This window comes from Brachyhypopomus gauderio, chromosome 9, assembly GCF_052324685.1.
Source record: "Brachyhypopomus gauderio isolate BG-103 chromosome 9, BGAUD_0.2, whole genome shotgun sequence".
Taxonomy (NCBI): Eukaryota; Metazoa; Chordata; class Actinopteri; order Gymnotiformes; family Hypopomidae; genus Brachyhypopomus; species Brachyhypopomus gauderio.
This window is the reverse complement of record NC_135219.1, coordinates 1,936,715-1,958,461: the sequence shown is the minus strand read 5'-3', so window position 1 is coordinate 1,958,461 and position 21,747 is coordinate 1,936,715. Positions and strand designations below refer to the sequence as shown.

Sequence of the window (21,747 nt, the reverse complement as noted above, 5' to 3'; positions counted from 1 at the left end):
TTTCCTACACGTCTACACTGAGAGAGCAACACGCTGACATCAGTTTCGCTTCCCCTTAAGTGAGTACAGGTGACTTCCTGGTTCTGCTATTGAGGGAGGAGCAAAGTTGTAAGACACGAAACAGAACATTGTAATCAGTTTCAAATTAAGTTAAATCAACAGAGAGAGTGCAGTTAACTCGATAACATGAACACTACAAAACGCGCAGGTGTCTTGTGATCTAGACGTCATGTACACAAATCATTCTAAAGTCAAATATGTTTTAAAGCTATGCACATGTACACATCCATGTTGATTTCTTTTACAGACCCCAAAATACATGGTACAACTTCATACATATTTTGTTTCTCTCTGAAGGCTTTTAGCTTTTGAAATGGATCAAGTGCTCACGCTGAGTGAACAACCTCAGAGAACATATGGACTCTGCTGGATTGTGTTTATCTCAGTGCAGATTCATACAGTTCATGTATGTACACTACTTTTCCACCCAGGTTAAGCACTGATACTGCAATTTGAGTGAACAAATTGTGTGAACACATTGAGACACAGCTAAGACTGACTGCTGTGTGTAAAGCCAGTTTTCATGTCTTCTTCTGTCATCCCTTTATACAATACTGCTGTGTACTCACGTCTCTTACTGCTCCACTTCACCTCCCAGTAATAGCGCCCCCATGTGGCCTGGGACCCTTCTTACCTCAGGTAAGCAGTTAAATATCTCAAACAGAGCTGGGTGTTTACATGAATTTCCCACTCAGGTTAAACCCTAGTAAAGCAATTTGTGTGAACACGTTCATCCACCTGGGTGTTGAGCGTCCTGGCCGTCCGTCCATCTGGAGAAGCTCCACATGTCTGAGATCCATCACTCCATCTCCACAGTTCTCCAAGCCATGTTCCCTATGTAACCCTCACCTACAACACGGATTCCCAATCCAGTCCTACGGTCCTCCAGACTTTCCGCATTTTTGCTCATTCCTATTTGCTATTCAAGCTGCACTGGGTATTCAGTATGATGTAATGCTTGGTACAGGCGTGCAGCACAAAATGAAGTCACAGTTTGATGGTCTTCGAGGACCGGATTAAGATTTCCTCATTTCATCCTTTATCAACCACCGTCTTAATATTATTCGTTTGTTTATATTGACATAAAATAAAAGTTTGACATAAATTACATAAACTGTGCTGATGCTTGTGTTAGAGACCTTTATTGGAAGAAAAACACTTCAAGTCGTTAAGTAATAATGCATATATGATTTTTAAGGATTTTACTTAAAGTTTTAGAACTTAATTAAATAGTGTGTCCTTTAATTTGTGTCGTTGTGTGTCGTGTGTGTGTTTCACGTTCGTTGTTTAAGCACTCAGTGTGATAATTAAAACACTAGGACTACCAGCATTTTCATACTCCCCTACTAACTCCTAAGAGCTCGTCAAAAAACGAGGTGCTGGGCACCAGGCCATCCTTTGTTATGTATATGCAGACATCTCCAGGTAGACGGGGGGTATTGTGGGTGGGTGATAGTGGGAACTGTGTAGATCCATTGACTCAGATGGAGAAGAAAAAACCCTGGTCTCCCCTTGGGGTAGGAGTGCCTCGGTGGTGGATGGGTGTGTATGTGTGGGTACATATATGAGTGTGTTGCACATATGAGATATAGTGGCAGTTTTTCAAAAGACAAAAACTATATAAAAAAAAAAATCAGAGCTATTTTGACTAATGAAAAAAATACTCTCTTCCCTGCTACTTTCTGCAGTGTGAGATTTCCTAAATTTCCTCTTTTTGTTTACTGGTTATGGCTGTTGTGTTTTTGGAAGAGGCACACTGCAAAAAGTACCATCTTGATAAGTTAAAATTGCTCAAGAATATTATTCTATTTCAAGTAGCTGAGGATTTTTTTGTAGAAGTTTATGTAAACATATCTTTACCTAGTGGCAGTTTTTCAAGAGACAAAAACTATTTCAAATAAGGTAAAAAAAAAATCAGAACTATTTTGAATAATCAATATGCCACTTATATGCCACTATAATTCAAATATTATGTTTGTGTCAATTTCACATTATTTCAACCTTTCACAAATCAAATCTCAAACATATGTTCCTGAGATTAGCAGACTTCTTGCAAGAGAGCTTGCAGTCTCATGAGGCAGCCAAAGGTGTGTATTGAAAGGTGTGTCAACAGCAACCACCCACAGCTGACACACGCCTCATTTACATAACACTGGAGGTAAGAAGGTCTTATCACACCTCGCAAGAGAGCAAGAGATCCTGTCATTTGACATGAGTTGGGAGTCTAGTTGGGAGTCTGTCTAAAGCAGGGGGGTTGGTAGTTCTAGTTAACATATTCTTTCTTTAACCTCTGAGGTCTAAGGGCCTTTTCTCTGCTTTAGAGTGGCACCACTAATGTGATTAAAGGTGTGTGTGATGTTGTGGTGGTGGATGAACATGCAAGTGTCACAAAAGTCGAAGTTTCTGCAGTCCTGACACTTAAACCTGGACCCAGTAATGGGGAACATGTTGCAGCCATCGCATCTACGAACACAAAAGTAAAACCCACTCAATGGAAAGGAAGACGACACATTAATCGTTAAAGAATATCTGCTGTCAAATACACGTAAGCTCACATACTGGACAGTAGGATGCACGATTGTTTTTGGACTCATTTGTATCTGCGGTCTGGGCTGCAGGATCCTCGTGACACTCTCATCTCCTGCACAAAGATGTTAGAAATTTGTTGTTGGAGTTATTAATATTGTTCATACTTGACATTCTAAACGAATAACCCATTAGTAAATTACCATGTGATAATGATGTTTGTGTTCAATAAAAACAAAAACACAGTGTGCTTCATCAGACAGCTTTGTTTCACATTGAGCCCAAACTGGCACATAAACTTCATCCAAATCCTGAGTGTGGATCTATTACATTTATAGTATGAAGTACAGCAGAATAATCTATTGAGTATACATGGTCAAAAGGATGAGCTACAAAAAATTTACCATTGCAAAATATAACTGTACTGTGTCAGGGCTGGACCATGACACTTTAGCCAAATATATTTGCACTTTAGCAAACTATATCCAATAGTTTATGACACAAAGGTTTATGTCCCAATAATAAAATTGAAAATTGGGTCATGCAAATTATCCGGATTATTTGTGTCATTCTGAATATACACATTGCAGTAAGATTGCCTTCCATTCCAGAGGAATCCCAATATAATCCCATCTCATGCATCCAGCTAAAAAGAGGGCAAATAGTGAATAATGCCTTAAATCCTGTTTATTTCTAAACAGCCCAAACTGGCTCAAATGTGATCAAGTTGTAAGATTTGAGATGCCAGTTAAATCCTGGTGCCATGAGTGGCCCGTCCCTATATGTCAATCACTTCCTCGTTTTCATTATTCCATGCGCTCTTTGTTTTGGTTTCAGTTTCCCTCGATTAGTTCTCCAAACAAAGTGTAAATACACAGAGAATCAAGAAATAAACTAGACACAGGTGACAGAAAACTAACGAGGATGGGTAAACGAGGGGTCTGGAAGCAGAAAGACAACACACAGCAAGTGTAATAACCAAAACATGGAAGTAATACACAGGCATGACTGATAGGAGAGGACGGCTCGTTTGTGAAATTATGAATTTTCCTCCAATAAATCTAGCTCTTCACAACACGCAGCCACCTCTGTTGTTTTTTTGTTTGTTTGTTTTGTTGTACTCTTCATAATGGCAAACTGACCATCAACCATTTACACAACTACGATGATGGATCTTTACTATGACTTTACTATAAGTAAAGATGATTACAGCTCTTTTTTACCATGTGTGGTGATTATGTCAAATTCCTTCTTCCAATATTCATCTAGTTGGATCTTTAGACCAGTAAGACATTTCTTCACTCCATCAAATGAGAGACCAACAGTGATTCTGGGTGAGTATTTAATTTCAGCAGAGACACCAAGAGACCAGAAACTCTAAAAACAGACAAACAATACCAAAGAAATGTAAAGATGTACTGTATTGAAAATGTACAGCAGTAAGATTTATTGTAAGATCAGATTAGACCAAATAAACATTTGTGTTTTGTCAGGTCTGTTTATTTTTGCTTCAAAGGAAATTTTGGGAAGAAGAATTTTAGAAAGCACAGATCAAAAGCATGTGAACTACACCAATAACAGGTCATACAGTGTTTATTACCTGGAGGAAATGGATGTGATCCTCTGTGTGGGAGAGATGCTCCAGTTCAGTGTTTCTCCACTTAAGATCATTGATCTCCTGATCCAGTTTCTCCAGGAGTCCTTCAGCACGACTCAGTTCAGCCTTCTCCTGATCTCTGATCAGCTCTCTCACCTCACTGCGCTTTTTCTCAATGGAGCGGATCAGCTCAGTAAAGATCCTCTCACTGTCGTCCACTGCTGCCTGTGCAGAACGCTGTTAGGAGACACAGCAAACAACTTTGATTCACTGTCTCACCATGGATGATTCCAGTTCCTACTGTGGGGATGTGGGATGTGTCTGGAGGAGAGGTCTAACTGGAGGAGAAGTCTGTCTGGAGAACAGGTGTGACTGGAGAAGAGGTCTGTCTGGAGCTCTGGCTGAGCTCTGAAATATCTGCTCCAGAAGTTCTCTGCTCAGTTCTCACCTTCAGAGTGTTCACAGCCTGTTTCAGCTCCTGGACCTTCTTCTCCTTCTCCTGGATTCTCTGCTGGCGTTTCCTCTGCAGCTCTTTGAACTGAGTCTATGGAGAAATAAAAGGCACTCAGCTGTTCAGTATCTGTATGAAAGGTGGGTAAACATTGATGGCTGTAATGTAGACACAAGCGTGACATCCTTGAGTGAATGTGAGAATCAATGTCATGACAGATATCAGTCAGATATTAGTCAGGCGGGTACAGAAGGAGAATCCATCATGGCACTGAGCAAATGAGAAACACAAAGTACAACATAGTGTCACGTTTGGCTACGCCCCCTCTCCTAGCTGTCACTCCGGGTTCCCTCGTGTCTGTGTTCCGTGCCTGTTCATCCCGCCCTGCTCGTTTGTTTCGTTAATTCCCTATTGTCTGCCACGCCCCTGTCGTCATTGTTAGCACCTGGTCCTAGTTTAGTTCGGTGTATATTAGCCCCTGAGTCTCCCATGTCCTTCGTCGGTTGTTTTGGATGTTCGGTTGTTTCGTTCTCTCGTTATTCATGTGCCCTGTTCCCAGTGTTATACTCTGTTGGTTCATGCTCTGTTCTGTGTTATCCTGCCTAGTTTTGTTTCGTGTCTGTCTTGATCATGCCCCTGTACTTGTCTCACTTGGATTAGTGATGGGCAAATGAAGCCTCTTGAAGCAATGAAGCTTTCCAACCCTTTGCTTTGCAAAAAGGTTCATTACTCGAGGCTTCATTCATCACTCACTAGTGACATCTGCTGGTGAAACTGTAACAGCCTCGTCATTCAGTTGGATCATACTTTCAACAATTTGTAAATGCAATATTGTCACAAAGTTTCAATCAAACTCATGTTTAGTAACAGGAGAATCAATTAAATCATACTTAATTGTCATGTTTTAATTATTAAAATGATTTGTAGCCAATCTAATCCCTGACCATTAGTGGTTGTGTTGGGTTTTCTTGTATGTCATGAACGTATTTGACAATGAAGATATGTTGTACTTTACTATATTGGGAATTGAGTGGTTGTTGAGGCAGACTGAATATTTTGAGTTAGAAACTGATTTAAAAAAAAAAACAAAATGTGTTTAAAATAATTGCTTCTTGGGGGTTCTAGATCTGGTTTGGTAGTCATGGCCTGGTGGTTAGGGAAGGGAAGTGGTTAGGGAACTGGTCTTGTAACCAGAGGGTCGTGGGTTCGATTCCCAGACCTGAGCCCATGACTGAGGCGCCCCTTAACCCTCAATTGTTCACTTATATAAAAATGAGATAAAATGTAAGTCGTTCTGGATAAGGGCGTCTGCCAAATGTAAAATGTTTTTAACATTACAAATAAGGTTTGCCTCTTCCAATGGTTTTAATCTGTTTTTGATGTGTGAATCTGATGTACATCCTGATCAAACAAAAAGAATTTAGAACGTTCCAGATTTTAAATTTAACCACCTTCTACAACACGAAGCAACAGGGTTCGTAGCGCTTTTATTTTGAAAAACGATACGCAAAATGAAGCAATGACGTGGCCGATGTAATGCGAGGCCTCGTTTGTTGCTGATCACGTGATTTTGCTCAATCTAACACAAGCTCCGAAGCGGGGCTTCATCGGACACGCCCCTTTTTACTCGGTACACGCTTCGAAGCGTAGCTTCAGATGTCCCATCACTAACTTGGATGGCTCTCCGGTTATGACTCCTGCCTGTGACTTCGACGACGATTATGGAATGCCCTGTAATAAATCTCGCTCTTCTCAGCGTTTGTGTCCGCCTCCATGCTCTGCGCTACGCAGAACGTTACACAGAGATTCCCAGGCAGGATTATTTGTGATTATAGTGTCAAAAATCAAGTCCATCCTGATGTCTGACAACAAGTCACAAGTGGAGTACATTTTTGATATAGTTTCATCCACAATGGCTGTACTTTTAAAATGAATTGAGCTTTAAAAATTGCCAATTTGATATCAATTTGATTGAATATGCACCAGACACTGGGTTAGAAAGAAGGCTGGATTTATAAATGATTTTATCTTTGGGAGATTATAGTTCTGACCTGTTTCTGGGTTCTTTCCGCTGCAGCTGAGACTGTATCATGATCTTTGTGTTCATCCATTGTACACAAATAACAGATGCAGCTCTGGTCAGTACGACAGTAGATCTCAATCAGTTTATCATGTTGAGGGCAGATCTTCTCTTGTAGCTGCGTGGAGGCTTTGACCAGCTTGTGCTTCTTAAATGCAGGAGACTGATAGTGAGGCTGGAGATGAGATTCACAGTAAGATGCCAAACACACCAGACAGGACTTGATGGCTTTGAGTTTTGTCCCAGTGCAGAAATCACACTCCACATATCCAGGTCCAGCGTAACAGTGAGCAGGAGAAGAAGGTTGGAGTTCAGTCTTCTTCAGTTTCTCCACCACTTCAGCCAGCATGTTGTTCCTGCGTAGAACAGGCCTTGGAGTGAAGGTCTCTCTGCACTGGGGGCAGCTGTAGACTCCAATATGATCACCCTGATCCCAGCAGCGATTAATACACCTCATACAGAAACAGTGGCCACAATTAATAGTCACTGGATCCTTCAGTAGATCCAAACAGACTGCACAGCTGAACTGGTCCTGATCTACTGAAATACTGGCCGCCGCCATTTTCATAACCAAATTAGTCTTATGTACTGTGAACTGAATAGTTCCCCTTCTGGATCTCTACTAACACAAACATAACTCAGCAGAGAGAGGAGTGTATTATCAACACCGTCATATGACACAAGGCAAAAATGTGGACTGGTGTGTCCTGAGCACTCAGTGATAAAACTCAGAAATGGGCTAGAGCAGGTATCACCAAATGGCGGACCGCGGTCCGGATCCGGACCCGAACGCCGTCCTGTCCGGACCCAATCACATTCCTGATTAACTGGGTACGGACCCAAATGCCAAAAAAATTGTAACGGGAGACTATATTTTAAACCGGAGAATTTATTTTCAGACGAGTGTTACGTTCACCACCCATTTGAGTGTTACGTTCGCGCCGCCCCCCCCCCCGCGCTCAACAACTTTCGTTCGCCACCGTGGATCCGGACCTAAGGTCTGAGCTATCTGCCAAAAATGGACCGCGGAAAGATTTAATTGATTACCCCTGGGCTAGAGAATGTAGCTCTTGCTTAATTCAGTAGTGCTCTCTATGGTCCTGCTGTCCCAGTCAGTCACTGGTCCTGTCTATGGCAGTGGAGGTTCTAGACCATCTGAACTGAGGCGAGGGGGTGGCGGGGTTTGCAAATGGGACCATTAGCCAGTGGGTCTGTTTTGTGTGTGGGTGGGCTGGGTCAGAATATTTTAGCCTAAATCACCACTCCCCATTCTCACGCATGTTGTGACAGGGGCGCTGGACCACCCGGTCCCCCCTAGAACGGCCACTGGTCTATGGTCGTGCCCTCTGTCCCTTCTCTCCATTCTTACAGAATCTACACCATGGTAGCATTTTTTATGGTAGTTTAGCACCCTGCATACCTAAACCAACCAGGCAACACTGAATACCTGCAACATGTACCTGGAGGCGGGGCTAGAAGAAAAATGTGGATGATCTGGTGCACCTTTAGGACTCAATGGACTCAATATCACTTTCTGTTCTCAGAAATGGACTAAGACAATATACAGCTCATGCCAAATTCAATGTTTCTAGTTCTTTATCATCAATAAAAGATTGCTTTAACTTCTTATTTATATATACATATATAATCAATATTTGAGACCTGTAGATTATAAAATTGCTCTTTAAATAAGCTTACTGTCACGGTGAGCCAGTCCCTTAGCTGAAGGGACACACAAACGCACTCTTTTCCCCTCCCTCGCTCTCAATCACCCAGCTCCTGACACTCCCACCTGCACCTGTTCCTTGTTTCTGCTCCTCTCTTCTCCCCATAAACCCACAGGTCCGGTCCACCAGTGCTACACCTCATTTGGAGCCCTGCTCCTCACAGCATTGTAGGAGTTAACATTCCTTTGCCCCCCCCCCCCCCCCCCAGTGGTCCAACACTGAGCCTTGCATTTAATGTGCGTTCTGCGCGATTAGTTGCGTGTGTCAGGTGCGTCTTATTTGTAAGTTATGTACCCAAACGTGTCTGTCTTGTAAGGATTCCCTGAGTGTCCTGAAAGACGCCTATAAATAAAATGTATAAATAAATAAATTCGAGTTGTTAAAGCGCTGTCTGTGCCTCGCACTGCAGTAGGCTACTCTGCCTTTTTGGTCCTGTTGTTTATGTTGGAAAGTAAAGAGGTGGTGCCGCCCTAAACTTCCCTCCTTACATCCGTTACACATACAATGTTAAAAGCTTAATTGAAGGTTTAGAGTTTTATTGAAGGGTAATGCAAACTCAGGGTCATACAAACAGCCACAGGTCGAATCCGTGAGTGAGTCCGACACAGAAACATAATCCTCATTAGACGACAGGTTAGACATAGTTGAAATGAAACAAACCGTACAAACATATCTTGTTTTCTGGCACACACACAAAGCACACTCGGCTTAACTTCCTTCCCACACCATAGCCGAATCAAAGCGAGAGTACAGAAATAAGGCACTGGTTTATGTTGTTTACATGAAATACATGTAACAAATCTTAAAATATATGTTTATATGCAGTTACCAGTTATCAAGTTTTCACTCTACCTGTTCCCCCACTACAGTTGCCATCTCCATGGCAACGGCCTCCATGTCTGTTGTTGTGTTTTGGTTTCGGTTTTGTTTTAGATTTATTTATTGTTTATTTATTGTTTTCAATTGTTTTTTTTCTCTCGTTGTCTCGTCATTTCTCGTTAGTTAAGTGGAGCTGGTGGATTAACCGGATCAAATGTGTGGCGGACGTTGTGTTTGCGGCTGACGAAGCACGTCTCACAAAAGTCGAAGTCGTCGCAGTCCAGGCACTTGAACCTGGTCCCGATAATGGGGAACATGTCGCACCCATCACATCTACGAACACAACAGCAAAACCCACTCAATAAAATGGAGGACGACATCATTTTCATTTAAAAACCGTATATAATACACGTATGCTCACGTACACGATACTATGATGGACGTTCGGGCGGGGCTCCGGCATCTCTGGTCTCCGGTGTCCGGGCGCTTGGTGCTCCATTTGGGCCGCCACACTGAGCTGAACTCCTGCACAAACATGTCAGAAATGTATATATGAAGTTACTAATGTCGTTCATACTCCTTAGTCTAAATGAACAACCCATTATTAAAGCAGAGTTTTGTTTCAGGAAACCTTTATCCTTGCTTGCATGTAGAGAGATAGCCTTTGAAGAGGGGGAGGATTCTTCATTTTTGTTCTTAGCCGTGATATTAGAAAGCATGTCTAATATTTAAGAAGAATGCCATCGATATTGGTTTTGTTTATTAGAGTCACCGTGTACGTTGGATTTGTGACTGCAGGTTTCGCGCCTCAGCCGCAAACATTTTGTTGGACATAAATGTCCGAGAAGGAAACCGTGAGACAGGGAGGGGAGGTGACAACCCAGTTCTATTACTGTATCTTTTTACAATCCCATTCAAAAACCCATTCAATCAAAACGTTCAAAAAAATTCAAAAGTGATGTGTCGGTCGCGAACGAACCGGTTCAAAGAGCCGGCTCTTTTAAGTGAACGACGAGAGCTGGTTCCCCTCTAAGACCGAGCCGGTTCCCCTCTACATTCAGCAGCAAAATTAATTTTTCCAATACTCACTTTATTGGAAGTGCATTTTTAACAGTAACAATGTATTGAAGCAGGTTCCGAGGCATAAACTGCTTAATCCAAAAATCCCGAGGAGGGAAACTTTATTGATAACGCAACCCTAGCGCGGAGGCCCCGCCCCCCAGTGTCACTTAAAGGGCCAGACACCTTGAGTGGCCAAGTGTCCGTTAGTGAATTCACCGTGAGCAGTAGTAGTCGCTACAGTATCTCCTGACTTTACGTTTGTGTAGCTGCGCGGTATTATTTGTAAATTTATTTGTAAACGTAATACAAGCGAACTGTTCAGTCAGACAGCTACTTGTTGTGAAACGAAATACCATTACAATTTTAAGCATTTTAAAGTAGGCTACATTAGTCAAAATTCCAGCACTTTTTAATCAAAGCAACATTAAAGTTCGTCAGGTAAATGTTCCTTCCCCTGTGTTTTAGGGGTATTTCTTTATACTACCACATATCGTTACAGGAGGACACTGCAAAAAATGACTTGTAAAACGTGCTCGCGCTCTCACAGGGTCGCGCGCAGTGTGCGTAGTCCAGCGCTACGGTCAGACGCAAAAGTAGAACTGAACCAAGAAGAAAGCAAAAATATATATTTTTACTAGGGAAAATAAAAATAGTAATGCACAGTTACTTGGATAAGTAACTTTAATCTGATTACTGGACTGGAAATAGTAGCGCGTTATTTTACTTGTTACCGAAAAAAGTGGCAAGATTGAGTAACGCGTTAAGCCTGGTTTAAGCCTAGTTTAAGCCTAGTTTATACTCGACGCGGCGCGAGGGTCCGCGCGGCGAAAATGACGTAATCGCTGTGGCTCCGCCCGTGCGCGAGGGCCTCGCGCGCTGTCGCGGCGCGAGGTCGTGCACCTCTCGAATTTTGTAACTTCGCGCGCGCGCCGCGCTTCAGCGCGATGGACAAAGTCATGTTTGCCGGGTTCATACACCTATACAAGGTGGAATTAAAGCACTTGTACGTCACTTTAAAGGTCCATTTCAATATTTCCCAGCACGTTAAACTTAATTAAGTTAAATATTTATACATATACTCGAAATGAATCGAAATAATTCGCTTTTTTAATCACATTAGTTTATGATTGTTTATTTTCAAAACGCCCAATCTTAACGTCTTCACGTTCTCTCATGTTTCGCCCTGGAATTACAAGAGGCTCGTATTTGTTAACGTATCGTTTCGGACAACACTGCAAAGCCATATTTACGTTTGATGCCTGTTGTGTTTAAATACGGTCTCTGGTCAGGTAAAAATGTTCTTTCCCCGGTTTTGCAGGGGTTTTTTATTCTCCACTGCCACCTATCGCCACCTATCGTTTCGGAGAACACTGCAGCGACGCTCGTGTAAGCTTTCTATTTGTTATAATGTACTACTAAGTAGTTAAAAAGATTTATTATTTCTAAGATATATATATATTTCATTTAGGTTCTAGTAGTACAAACTAATAATGTCTTGTTCTCATGTAAGTAATCTGTTCTGTTGGGTGATTGGTTGAAGGAGTCACATGGTCTGTGTTGAGAGGGAGTGCAATTAAGAAAAACGAAAGTAGAGAGGCAGGAGAGCCTGTAGCAGAATAAACAGCACTTCATATTTGAAATCCGTCTCCATCCAGTTTTCTTTTAAACCAAAGAGTGATCTAACCACTTCACACGGAACCCAACACTTACATTTGGTGGCAGCGGCGGTTTATTTTGGTGGTTTTTGTGAGTTTTGAATATATATGTCCTTCTTTTACGTTGGATTGTGCATAGCGGAATCTCAATTCACACGGATTTTCACTCTTCTGGGGAAACTGGTGAGCTAACGTCTTTTGGATTTTGCTGGAGATAGTTAGGATTTTTTTTGCTGTTTTTGCTGTCTTTAGCGCGACTATTTTTGACTGAACATGTCGGAGGCTGATAGCGCGAGGGAGCAATTACCTGTTGTGGCGGAGAACCAACCACGTGAAGTAAATGGCGCTGCTGGGCAACTGATAGTCCCAGATTGTCTTTCTGGAAACTTGAGAATCGAACTTCCAGCTACTTATAAAGGAGATGGCACAGAATCTTTCACAAGTTGGTCTCGCCGCTTTGAGGTAGCAGTACAAGCTATGCATCCTCCCGCTACTGACTTATCCGGAGTACTGGCTTCAGTTTTGCCTACTCGCCTAAGTGATGCAGCATTTTTGTATTGGGATAGCTTGTCTCCTTCGGTCCAGCAAAATTACAGCCAGGCTAAAGAAAAACTCAGGAATGTGTTTGGCTCAAAATATACACTTCCGTTCTTTCAGACTCATGTGAATGCTCGACCTCGTAAACTTGGTGAGAGCTTGGATGTGTACAGTGCAGATATCACTCGCCTAGTGCTTGAAGCCTTCCCTGATTATGATGTCAGTGCTCAAGAAGGGGAGAAATTTCGGCGCTTTGTGGCTGGCTTAGATCCAAATTTGCAGTCAAAAATTCATGAAATGGGGGCATCTAGCATGGATGAAGCTGTTGTAATTGCTAGCCGCTGCGAGAGAGCACGTATGGCTCTACAGTTTGATGCTTCCTATCTGTCGAGCCCTGACCAAGTAGCGATGGTTCGATCCAAGTCCTCTGATGACAAGCTTAGCAAGGCTATCCAGCAGCTCACACTCACTGTAAGTGATTTGAAAAATGATGTGCAACAATTGCAAGAGAAAAATGCTCAACTTACTCAGCGTTTGGACTCGTGGTCTTTTCAGACTCAGAAGAGCACACCTTCCCGTACTCGCAGTCCTTCTCCATCTTACCGCCATTCATTGCGCTACTTCTCACCTGATCGACGTTATGGTCGAGACCCTGAGCCTTATGATTGTCGTCCTGTCTCTACGGATCACTCCAGACAACATGGTATGGGTAGACACGGGCGACGTGACCAATATCGTTCTCCAGAGCACCAAATGCGTTTGAAGTATAATTCACATTCTGGAAATGACAGCAGTCCAAAACGCAGTTCAAGTCCGAATGCGAGGAGAGACAGAGAAATTAGTCCTGACTTCAGACGCAGCGTTCGATTCCGGTCTCCTGAAAATAATGCACGCTCCCACCCCTCCGAGGGGGGAAACTTTCATTAGCTGCTGTTGAGGGGCAAACATCAGCTACCACATTAGAGCCCCAGCTTTCCACATTTAACTCTCCAGATGAACCTGACTCCAAAATGAATGACCCGGTTTCAGCTAATATTCTTGCTATTATGGAAGGCATTGAAGTGTCTGCCTTGCTGGATACTGGTTCTACAATTTCTATTGTGGGAGAAGATTTCAGAACTTCTCATCCCGCATTAAGACGACGTCCAATGAGAACCTCCTTTGTACTTGCTCGTTCAATAAATGGACAGTGCTTGGACACCTTGGGCACCTTAACCCTAGGCATTAGACTGGGGAGAGAGTTATTGCAGCATGACTTCCAAGTTGTCAGAGGAGCTCATTACCCGGTCATACTCGGATGGGATTTTCTTGAAAAACACCATGCCCTTCTTGATATCAACAACAAATCATTACTCTTGTGGAACATGCGCCTTCCACTTTTGTCAAAAGGCCACGAAGTAACTGCCTGCTGTAATGTGTCTGTTCTAGCACCTGCCAAGCTTCCTGCTATGAGCGAAACCATCATCACAGCTTGTGTTTCAGGAGCCACGGCTGCTTCTCCTGTACCAACTGACTATGTAGGGGTCCTTATACCTAACCCAACATGTGAGGTTGTTGTGGCCCACTCTCTTAGCGAAGTCCAGAATGGCATGACTGTTGTTCGTGTGCTAAACACTACGGAGGATGACATCGAACTGCAGCCAGGTCAACATCTGGGTGAGTTCCATTCCACGTCATCCGATGACACTACAGTAGTTGAAGAGACATGTTACATGACCACTCCTTTACACTGTGATGCTATACCACCTGTGCAGATAGATGAAACGAACCTATCACATTCCCAAGCACAGTCACTAAAGTCACTGCTCACAAAATACTCGACTGTGTTCAGTAGGCACTCAGAAGACAGGGGTCGCACAGGCGTAATCAAACACTGCATACGCACTGGCAATGCTACTCCAATTAAGCAGAGAGCCTACAGGGTAACACCAGAGCAGAGAGCTGAAATAGAGAGTCAGGTGAACAAGCTGCTGAAAGCTGACATCATAGAGGAAAGCTACAGTCCTTGGGCTGCACCAGTTGTCTTGGTTCGCAAGAAGGATGACACCTGGAGATTTTGCCTAGACTACAGGAAGCTTAATGCAGTGACCATTAAAGACTCTCATCCGTTACCAAGGGTTGATGATGCACTCGATGCTTTATCAGGCTCTGCGTGGTTCTCAACTATGGATCTTCAGCATGGTTACTGGCAAGTTGAAGTTGAGGAGCAAGATCGAGAAAAAACCGCATTCACGACTGGTTCTGGGCTATACCATTTCAAGGTTTTACCTATGGGTCTTACTAATGCCCCAGCAACATTCCAGCGTTTAATGGAAATGGTGCTTCGTGGTCTCCCATGGAAAACCTGCTTAGTGTATTTAGATGATGTTCTGATCTACAGCCGTTCTTTCAGTGACCATCTTTTGCACTTGGAAGAGGTTCTTTCCCGATTTCAAGCTACTGGCCTCAAGCTAAACCCTGCAAAGTGCTGCCTGGCCAAAGGCCATGTCAAATTTCTAGGTCATGTTGTGTCAAAAGATGGCATACAGCCAGACCCACGAAATGTACAATCTGTTGCTGACTGGCCCACTCCACATACTCCTACAGAAGTTAGAGCATTCTTGGGGCTTTGCTCCTACTATCGCAAATTTATCAGAAATTTTGCACACAATGCTGCTCCGCTCCATGCACTCACTGAAAAGAATGTTCCATTTCAGTGGACGTCTCTGTGTCAAGATTCGTTCACTTACCTGAAACGTGCCCTGTCTAATCCTCCAGTGGTTGCTTTTCCAGATTTCTCATTGCCTTTCAGTCTTTACACTGATGCTTCTGGTTCTGCCATAGGAGCTGTGTTAGCTCAGAGGCATGGGAGTCATGAGACTGTGGTTGCATATGCTAGCCATGTTCTCACAAAAGCTGAACGGAAATGGTCAACATATGATAGGGAACTCTGGGCCATTGTTTGGGCAGTGAGACATTTCAAGCACTATCTTTACAAACAGCCATTTGTAATCGTCACAGACCACAAACCACTTGTAGGCCTTCGAAAAATCCCCATTGACAATGACAGGACTGGCCGTCGTGCACGCTGGTCTTTGGAACTTGACTCCTTTGAGTGGACTGTTCTCTACAGAGAAGGACACAAACACAGCAATGCAGATGCTTTATCACGCCGCCCATATGCGGACCGACCCGACGAGTTGATCATCACTAGCAACCAATCAACCAGGCCAAAAGCCCCAGTAAATGTGTCTGACCCTACTCCTAATCCCAGTTCTGGCACTACACAACATCTCAAGCCAGTCAACAGTACTAGCAATCTGAATCCTCCACAGCTGTTCAGTCATACCTCACAATGTTCCTCAGAGGTCACCTCATCCACTTTTGTACTTCAGTTTACAGAAGATGACTTGAAAGAGAAACAGCAACAGGACCCTTTCCTGGCAGAGGTCATGAGATGGAAAGCTGGAGGTCAGAGGCCACCATATTGGCGCATGAAAAAATGCACACCTGCGGAGAGAGTATATTGGCAAGAGTATCACAGACTAACTTTTAACAATGGTATTCTTTGTCGTAAAGTGTACAACCCATCCTCCAAATCAGTGTTGCATCAAATAATTGTGCCTTATGTTCTGCAGGAAAGTGTTCTTAAGCTTTTTCATGGAAACCTACTAGCCGGTCATCTTTCGGCAGAAAAAGTTTTGAAACGTGCGCAACAGATTTGCTACTGGCCTTTCATGTCACGTGACGTTCGTGAGTGGTGCAAGAAGTGTGCTCCATGCGACGCTAGACGCAGTCCTACACCTCATATGAGGGCACCTATGAAAACAATTGTTGCAAATTCACCATTCCAAAAGGTCGCTGCTGACATCCTTGAGCTTCCCACCTCAAGCCGTGGCAACAGATATGTGCTTGTTGTCCAAGATTACTTCTCTAAATATGTCAATCTCTACGCAATTCCAGATCAGCGCTCCATAACGGTAGCCAAGTGTTTCTTCGAAAGCTACATTCGGGAACATGGCATTCCAGAAATCCTACACACGGATCAAGGTCGTCAGTTTGAGTCTGACCTCATCAGTCACCTGTGTAAAATGCTTGGTGTTAAGAAAACTCGTACAAGCCCATATCATCCCCAATGTGATGGTATGGTCGAAAGATTCAACAGAACTCTCATTGACCAGCTGGCCAAGTCACTTCTCCAACAACCTGGTGAGTGGGATGATTGTCTTCATCAAGTCGCCTTTGCTTATAATACTTGCCCTCATGCTACCACTGGCTTTAGCCCATTCTTCCTCACTCATGGGCGGGAAGCGAGAATGCCTGCTAACCTGCTGTTACCTAGCACTGTAACATCTGCCTCAACACAAAGACCACCTGCAGATTATGCAGCACAACTGACCCACAAGCTCAAATCAGCCATCGAGTCTGCTGCACAGAACACAGTCTATGCTCAAAGTCAACAAAAGCGCCACTATGACAAGCATGTAAAGCACACCCCTTATAACCCAGGTGACCTTGTATGGTTAAATGACCCCACCACAGTTCGACAGAAGCTTGCTCCACACTGGAAAGGTCCGTTTGAAATACTGGAGTGTCTTGGTTCTGAGGATGATAACCCAGGGGTAACCTACAAGGTCTGTAACCTGCTAAACCCAACTGACAAGATTCAGATTGTCCACTACAATCGCCTAAAGCCGTATCTCTCTACTACACCTAGAGTTGGACCTGACGATGCAGCACAAGGCTCATCTCCACAATCTCACCTTCCACATTTGTCTGCATTGTCCGGTGCGCTGCCCTTCATGCCTTCAGAATCTACGAGCACCAGAACCTCCATGGTGTCTGCCAACTGCCAGGCACCTTCACAATCCTTACAGACTTGTTCACCTCCAGATACCAACTCTGAGCCACAAGCTCTTGCTGCTAACTCCCCTGAACCTCTATTAGGCAGTCAACCTCCTGACTCCCCTCCTGCTCCTGGGGACCACAGTTCAAGCTTTTCAGTGCGCCCTGGTCGACGTCAAGTGAGCTTGCCAAGTTACCTGAGGGACTATGTTCTGACATGAGACTGTTGGACACTTCCCGCACATACATACCCATATACTGATCCCAGGACTTTTTCTCCTTATTTTATTGTTATTATTCTTGTTTTCTTTTCACCTACACTGATATCACCTTATTTGTTAGTGTGAAACGAGGACGTTTCTTAAGTGACACGGGGAAGAAATGTAAGCTTTCTATTTGTTATAATGTACTACTAAGTAGTTAAAAAGATTTATTATTTCTAAGATATATATATTTCATTTAGGTTCTAGTAGTACAAACTAATAATGTCTTGTTCTCATGTAAGTAATCTGTTCTGTTGGGTGATTGGTTGAAGGAGTCACATGGTCTGTGTTGAGAGGGAGTGCAATTAAGAAAAACGAAAGTAGAGAGGCAGGAGAGCCTGTAGCAGAATAAACAGCACTTCATATTTGAAATCCGTCTCCATCCAGTTTTCTTTTAAACCAAAGAGTGATCTAACCACTTCACACGGAACCCAACACTTACACTCGCGAAGTTCGCGAAAGTATAAACGCCTACACCGCTCGCGCAGGGTCGCGCGAGGTGGGCGGAGCCGCGCGCTACGGTCGCTCGCGAAAGTATAAACCAGGCTATACACCTATACAAGGTGGAATTAAAGCACTTGTACGTCACTTTCAAGGTCCATTTCAATATTTCCCAGCACGTTAAACTTAATTAAGTTAAATATTTATACATATACTCGAAATGAATCGAAATAATTCGCTTTTTTATCACATTCGTTTATGGTTGTTTATTTTCAAAACGCCCAATCTTAACGTCTTCACGTTCTCTCATGTTTCGTCCTGGAATTACAAGAGGCTCGTATTTGTTAACGTATCGTTTCGGACAACACTGCAAAGCCATATTTACGTTTGATGCCTGATGTGTATATATACGGTCTCTGGTCAGGTAAAAATGTTCTTTCACCGGTTTTGCAGGGGTTTTTTATTCTCCACTGCCACCTATCGCCACCTATCGTTTCGGAGAACACTGCAGCGACGCTCGCGACGTTCGCGAAAGTATAAACGCCTACACCGCTCGCGCAGGGTCGCGCGAGGTGGGCGGAGCCGCGCGCTACGGTCGCTCGCGAAAGTATAAACCAGGCTTTACTGACATCACTGTTCGCCACCCACCCCTAAACCCCCCCCCCCCCCCCCCCCCCCCCCCCCCCGTCAACAAAGTACGTTCGCCACCCCCCCTAATAAGGAGCCATTTGGGAGCCGAAAGAGCCGACTCTTTATGAGGAGCTGAGCCAAAAGAACCGGCTCCCTAAAAAGAGCCGAAATTCCCATCACTAACATGTACCACTCCAGTCCTGTGTGTATTTAACAGCAAACAGAACTATTCCAACTCTCCAGTAGAGGGCAGCAATACACGCATAATATAGCCTATACATTTTGGTTATAAAAACATGCTAATTTTTACCATTAGTATAACCAAATAAAGGTGATGATTATGTTTCACAGCTTTTTTTTTTACCATGTGTGGTGATTTTGTTAAATTCTTCTTTGCAATATTCATCCAGTCGGTTCTTTAGGCCAGAAAGACATTCCCTTACTCCATCAAACGAGAGGCCAATAGTGACGTTGGGTGACTCTTCAGTTTCAGCAGAGACACAAAGAGACCGGAAACTCTAGAAAGATCAAAGACATGCTTACAATTTGTCAGGCCTATTTCTTTGTGCCTTATTGAAACTTTTGAAGGAAGCATTTTGGCAAGCATACATCTAAAGTATATAAGACACAACACCATCAACAGATCACACAGTGATAGATACCTGAAGGAAATGGATGTGATCCTCTGTGTGGGAGAGCTGCTCCAGTTCAGTGTCTCTCCTCTTAAGGTCAGTGATCTGCTGATCCAGTATCTCCAGGAGTCCTTCAGCTCGACTCAGTTCAGACGTTGCCTTAGCTCTGATCAGCTCTCTCAGCTCAGAGCACTTTGCCTCAAAAATTTCAGCGAAGGTTCTCTCACTGTCCTTCACTGCTGTCTGTGCAGAATGCTGTAGGAAAACACAACATCTGAATTGTCACTCTGATTAACTATTATTCTTACCCTAGTTTGATGGAAGGATGACTATAAAGGAACCTAAACTGTTTCCACACTGGTTGTCTCACTGGCTGCCTGGAGGTGAGGTGTGACTGGTGGAGAGGTGTGACTGGTGGAGAGGTGTGTCTGGAGGAGAGGTGTGTCTGGAGGAGAGGTGTGTCTGGAGGAGAGGCGTGTCTGGAGGAGAGGCGTGTCTAGAGGAGAGGCGTGTCTAGAGGAGAGGCGTGTCTGGAGGAGAGGTCTGTCTGGAGGAGAGGTCTGTCTGGAGGAGAGGTGTGTCTGGAGGAGAGGTGTGTCTGGAGGAGAGGTCTGTCTGGAGGAGAAGTCTGTCTGGAGAGTTCTAACTGTAGGTCTGCCTGAGCTCTGAATTGTCTGTTCCAGAAGTTCTCTACTCAGTTCTCACCTTCAGAGTGTTCATAGCCTGCTTCAGCTCCTGGACCTTCTCCTCCTTCTCCTGGATGCTCTGCTGGTGTTTCCTCTGCAGCTCCTTTAACTCAGTCTGTAGGCAAATTATACACTGTACCCAGCTGAACAAAGATACAAGATGCTGAAAATGTACAAGATGGATCTGCTGTGAAAATATGGAAGATTATTGAAGATAACAATTTCTAGCTCATTTCTAGAGCTGTGAGAGCCAACTGTTCATTTACAAGTAGCCCCTTGGTTGGGAATGCTATACATAAAATGATTTCGTTTATATGTGGTTTCTTTAGTATGGACCCACTTATCCTCAAATCAAATCTCGTGTTCTGCACTTTAAAGCCATAAGGACGTTGAATCTGTTTAAATTCTAATTACGTTATTGTTGCTATTCTAGGCACACAAAGTACACATTGCATGTCCAATGATTACTGTTTCAAAGTCCAGTAAATGTTGAGTTTATTTAACCAGAATGCTTCTTCTTTCCATGTAAAATGGGTTGTCCGAATGTTTGGGTAAAACTCACTGACATTGCCATAGGATAACTCAAGATTTTTCTCATATCAGTCATTTTGCAGTACAATTCATGAGACATTTTACCATTCAGGGTAAGAAGTCAGTGATTTCGTTTTTATCTTAATAGAAAGGAAAACCTTTCTTTCAGGATCTATGAAAAGCGCTTCTCTGGTGATGGGAATTGAGATATTTTGATATTTTTTGCAAAATCCTAACTGATCTGCACATGTGTATCACTCTTAAATCTTCCTGCTACCTGACAGTTTTACTTCAAATATAGTGTGTGGTATACAGACAAAAGACCAATAATTGTGTCACTGTCCTATGCAGGTGTTAGAACTCCCCCATCTGGCTTGCTGTTGTGCTGCAACCCAGTGGGTGGTGCTTGGAAAATTTACACCAGTTGGGAACTCCCAAAACTTTGATGGCTGACCTCTCTGGACAGCAGCGTCTTCCTCTCCTTGGATCACAAATGTATTTTCTGACCAAGTTTAGATGAAATTCCACATGCGTGAGTCCAGATTTCGAAGGATTTTAGTTCTCACCTGTTTCTCAGTTCTTTCTACTGCAGATGGTACTGTGTCGTGGCCATCATGTTCATCTGTTGCACATATATGACAAATGTAGCACTGGTCAGTGCGACAGTAGAGCTCGTTCAGTTTATCATGCCTGGAACAAATCATCTCTTGGAGTTGTACGGAGGCTTTGATCAGCTTGTGTCTTTTCAATGCTGGAAGCTCAAGATGAGATTGAAGATGAGTTTCACAAAGGGAAGCCACACACACCAAACAAGACTTGATGGCTTTGTGTTTTCGTCCAATACAGAAATCACACTCCACATCTCCGGGTCCAGCGTAACAGTGAGCAGGAGAAGCAGGTTGGAGTTCTGTCATTTTCAGTTTCTCCACCACTTCAGCCAGCATGTTGTTCCTGCGTAGAACAGGCCTTGGAGTGAAGGTCTCTCTGCACTGGGGGCAGCTGTAGACTCCAGTATGAGCACCCTGATCCCAGCAGCCATTAATACACCTCATACAGAAACTGTGTCCACAATTAATAGTCACTGGATTCGCCAGTAGATCCAGGCAGATAGCACAGCAAAACTCTTCTTGAACTACTGAAATACTGGCTTCCGCCATTTTTTGTACTCTCAAAGTGAAAGTTGCTCTGTGATTAACGTTTCGTTTTCTCTCAGCTGCGTGGGCGTG

The 21,747-nt window shown here is 43.5% G+C and overlaps 2 protein-coding genes across 2 annotated transcripts; both read right to left on the bottom strand.

The window, feature by feature from the left end:
- Positions 1-4,168: 4,168 nt before the first annotated feature.
- LOC143522670 (E3 ubiquitin-protein ligase TRIM47-like) lies at positions 4,169-7,367 on the bottom strand. The gene is made up of 3 exons (XM_077016414.1): positions 6,686-7,367; positions 4,632-4,727; positions 4,169-4,420 (listed from the first exon to the last, which is right to left on the bottom strand). Exons 1-3 carry the CDS (start codon positions 7,280-7,282, stop codon positions 4,169-4,171), a joined length of 945 nt encoding a protein of 314 aa, XP_076872529.1. The 5' UTR covers positions 7,283-7,367.
- Positions 7,368-8,967: 1,600 nt separating this feature from the next.
- LOC143522665 (tripartite motif-containing protein 29-like) lies at positions 8,968-21,747 on the bottom strand. Its single transcript, XM_077016408.1, has 6 exons — positions 21,088-21,747; positions 20,010-20,105; positions 19,335-19,559; positions 19,037-19,190; positions 9,686-9,785; positions 8,968-9,593 (listed from the first exon to the last, which is right to left on the bottom strand). Exons 1-6 carry the CDS (start codon positions 21,676-21,678, stop codon positions 9,440-9,442), a joined length of 1,320 nt encoding a protein of 439 aa, XP_076872523.1. The 5' UTR covers positions 21,679-21,747; the 3' UTR covers positions 8,968-9,439.

Bases quoted from the DNA above. Each gene is read 5' to 3' on its own strand.
- LOC143522670 (XM_077016414.1), bottom strand. From the start codon at position 7,282: ATGAAAATGGCGGCGGCCAGTATTTCAGTAGATCAGGACCAGTTCAGC. The intron at 4,728-6,685 runs GTCAGAACTATA...ATTTCTCCATAG, and splicing joins CGGAAAGAACCCAGAAACAG to ACTCAGTTCAAAGAGCTGCA. The intron at 4,421-4,631 runs GTGAGAACTGAG...GTCTCCTAACAG, and splicing joins AGGCTGTGAACACTCTGAAG to CGTTCTGCACAGGCAGCAGT.
- LOC143522665 (XM_077016408.1), bottom strand. From the start codon at position 21,678: ATGGCGGAAGCCAGTATTTCAGTAGTTCAAGAAGAGTTTTGCTGTGCT. The intron at 20,106-21,087 runs GTGAGAACTAAA...ATTTGCCTACAG, and splicing joins TAGAAAGAACTGAGAAACAG to ACTGAGTTAAAGGAGCTGCA. The intron at 9,786-19,036 runs GTAAAAAAAAAA...ATGTTTGTGCAG, and splicing joins TAACAAAATCACCACACATG to GAGTTCAGCTCAGTGTGGCG.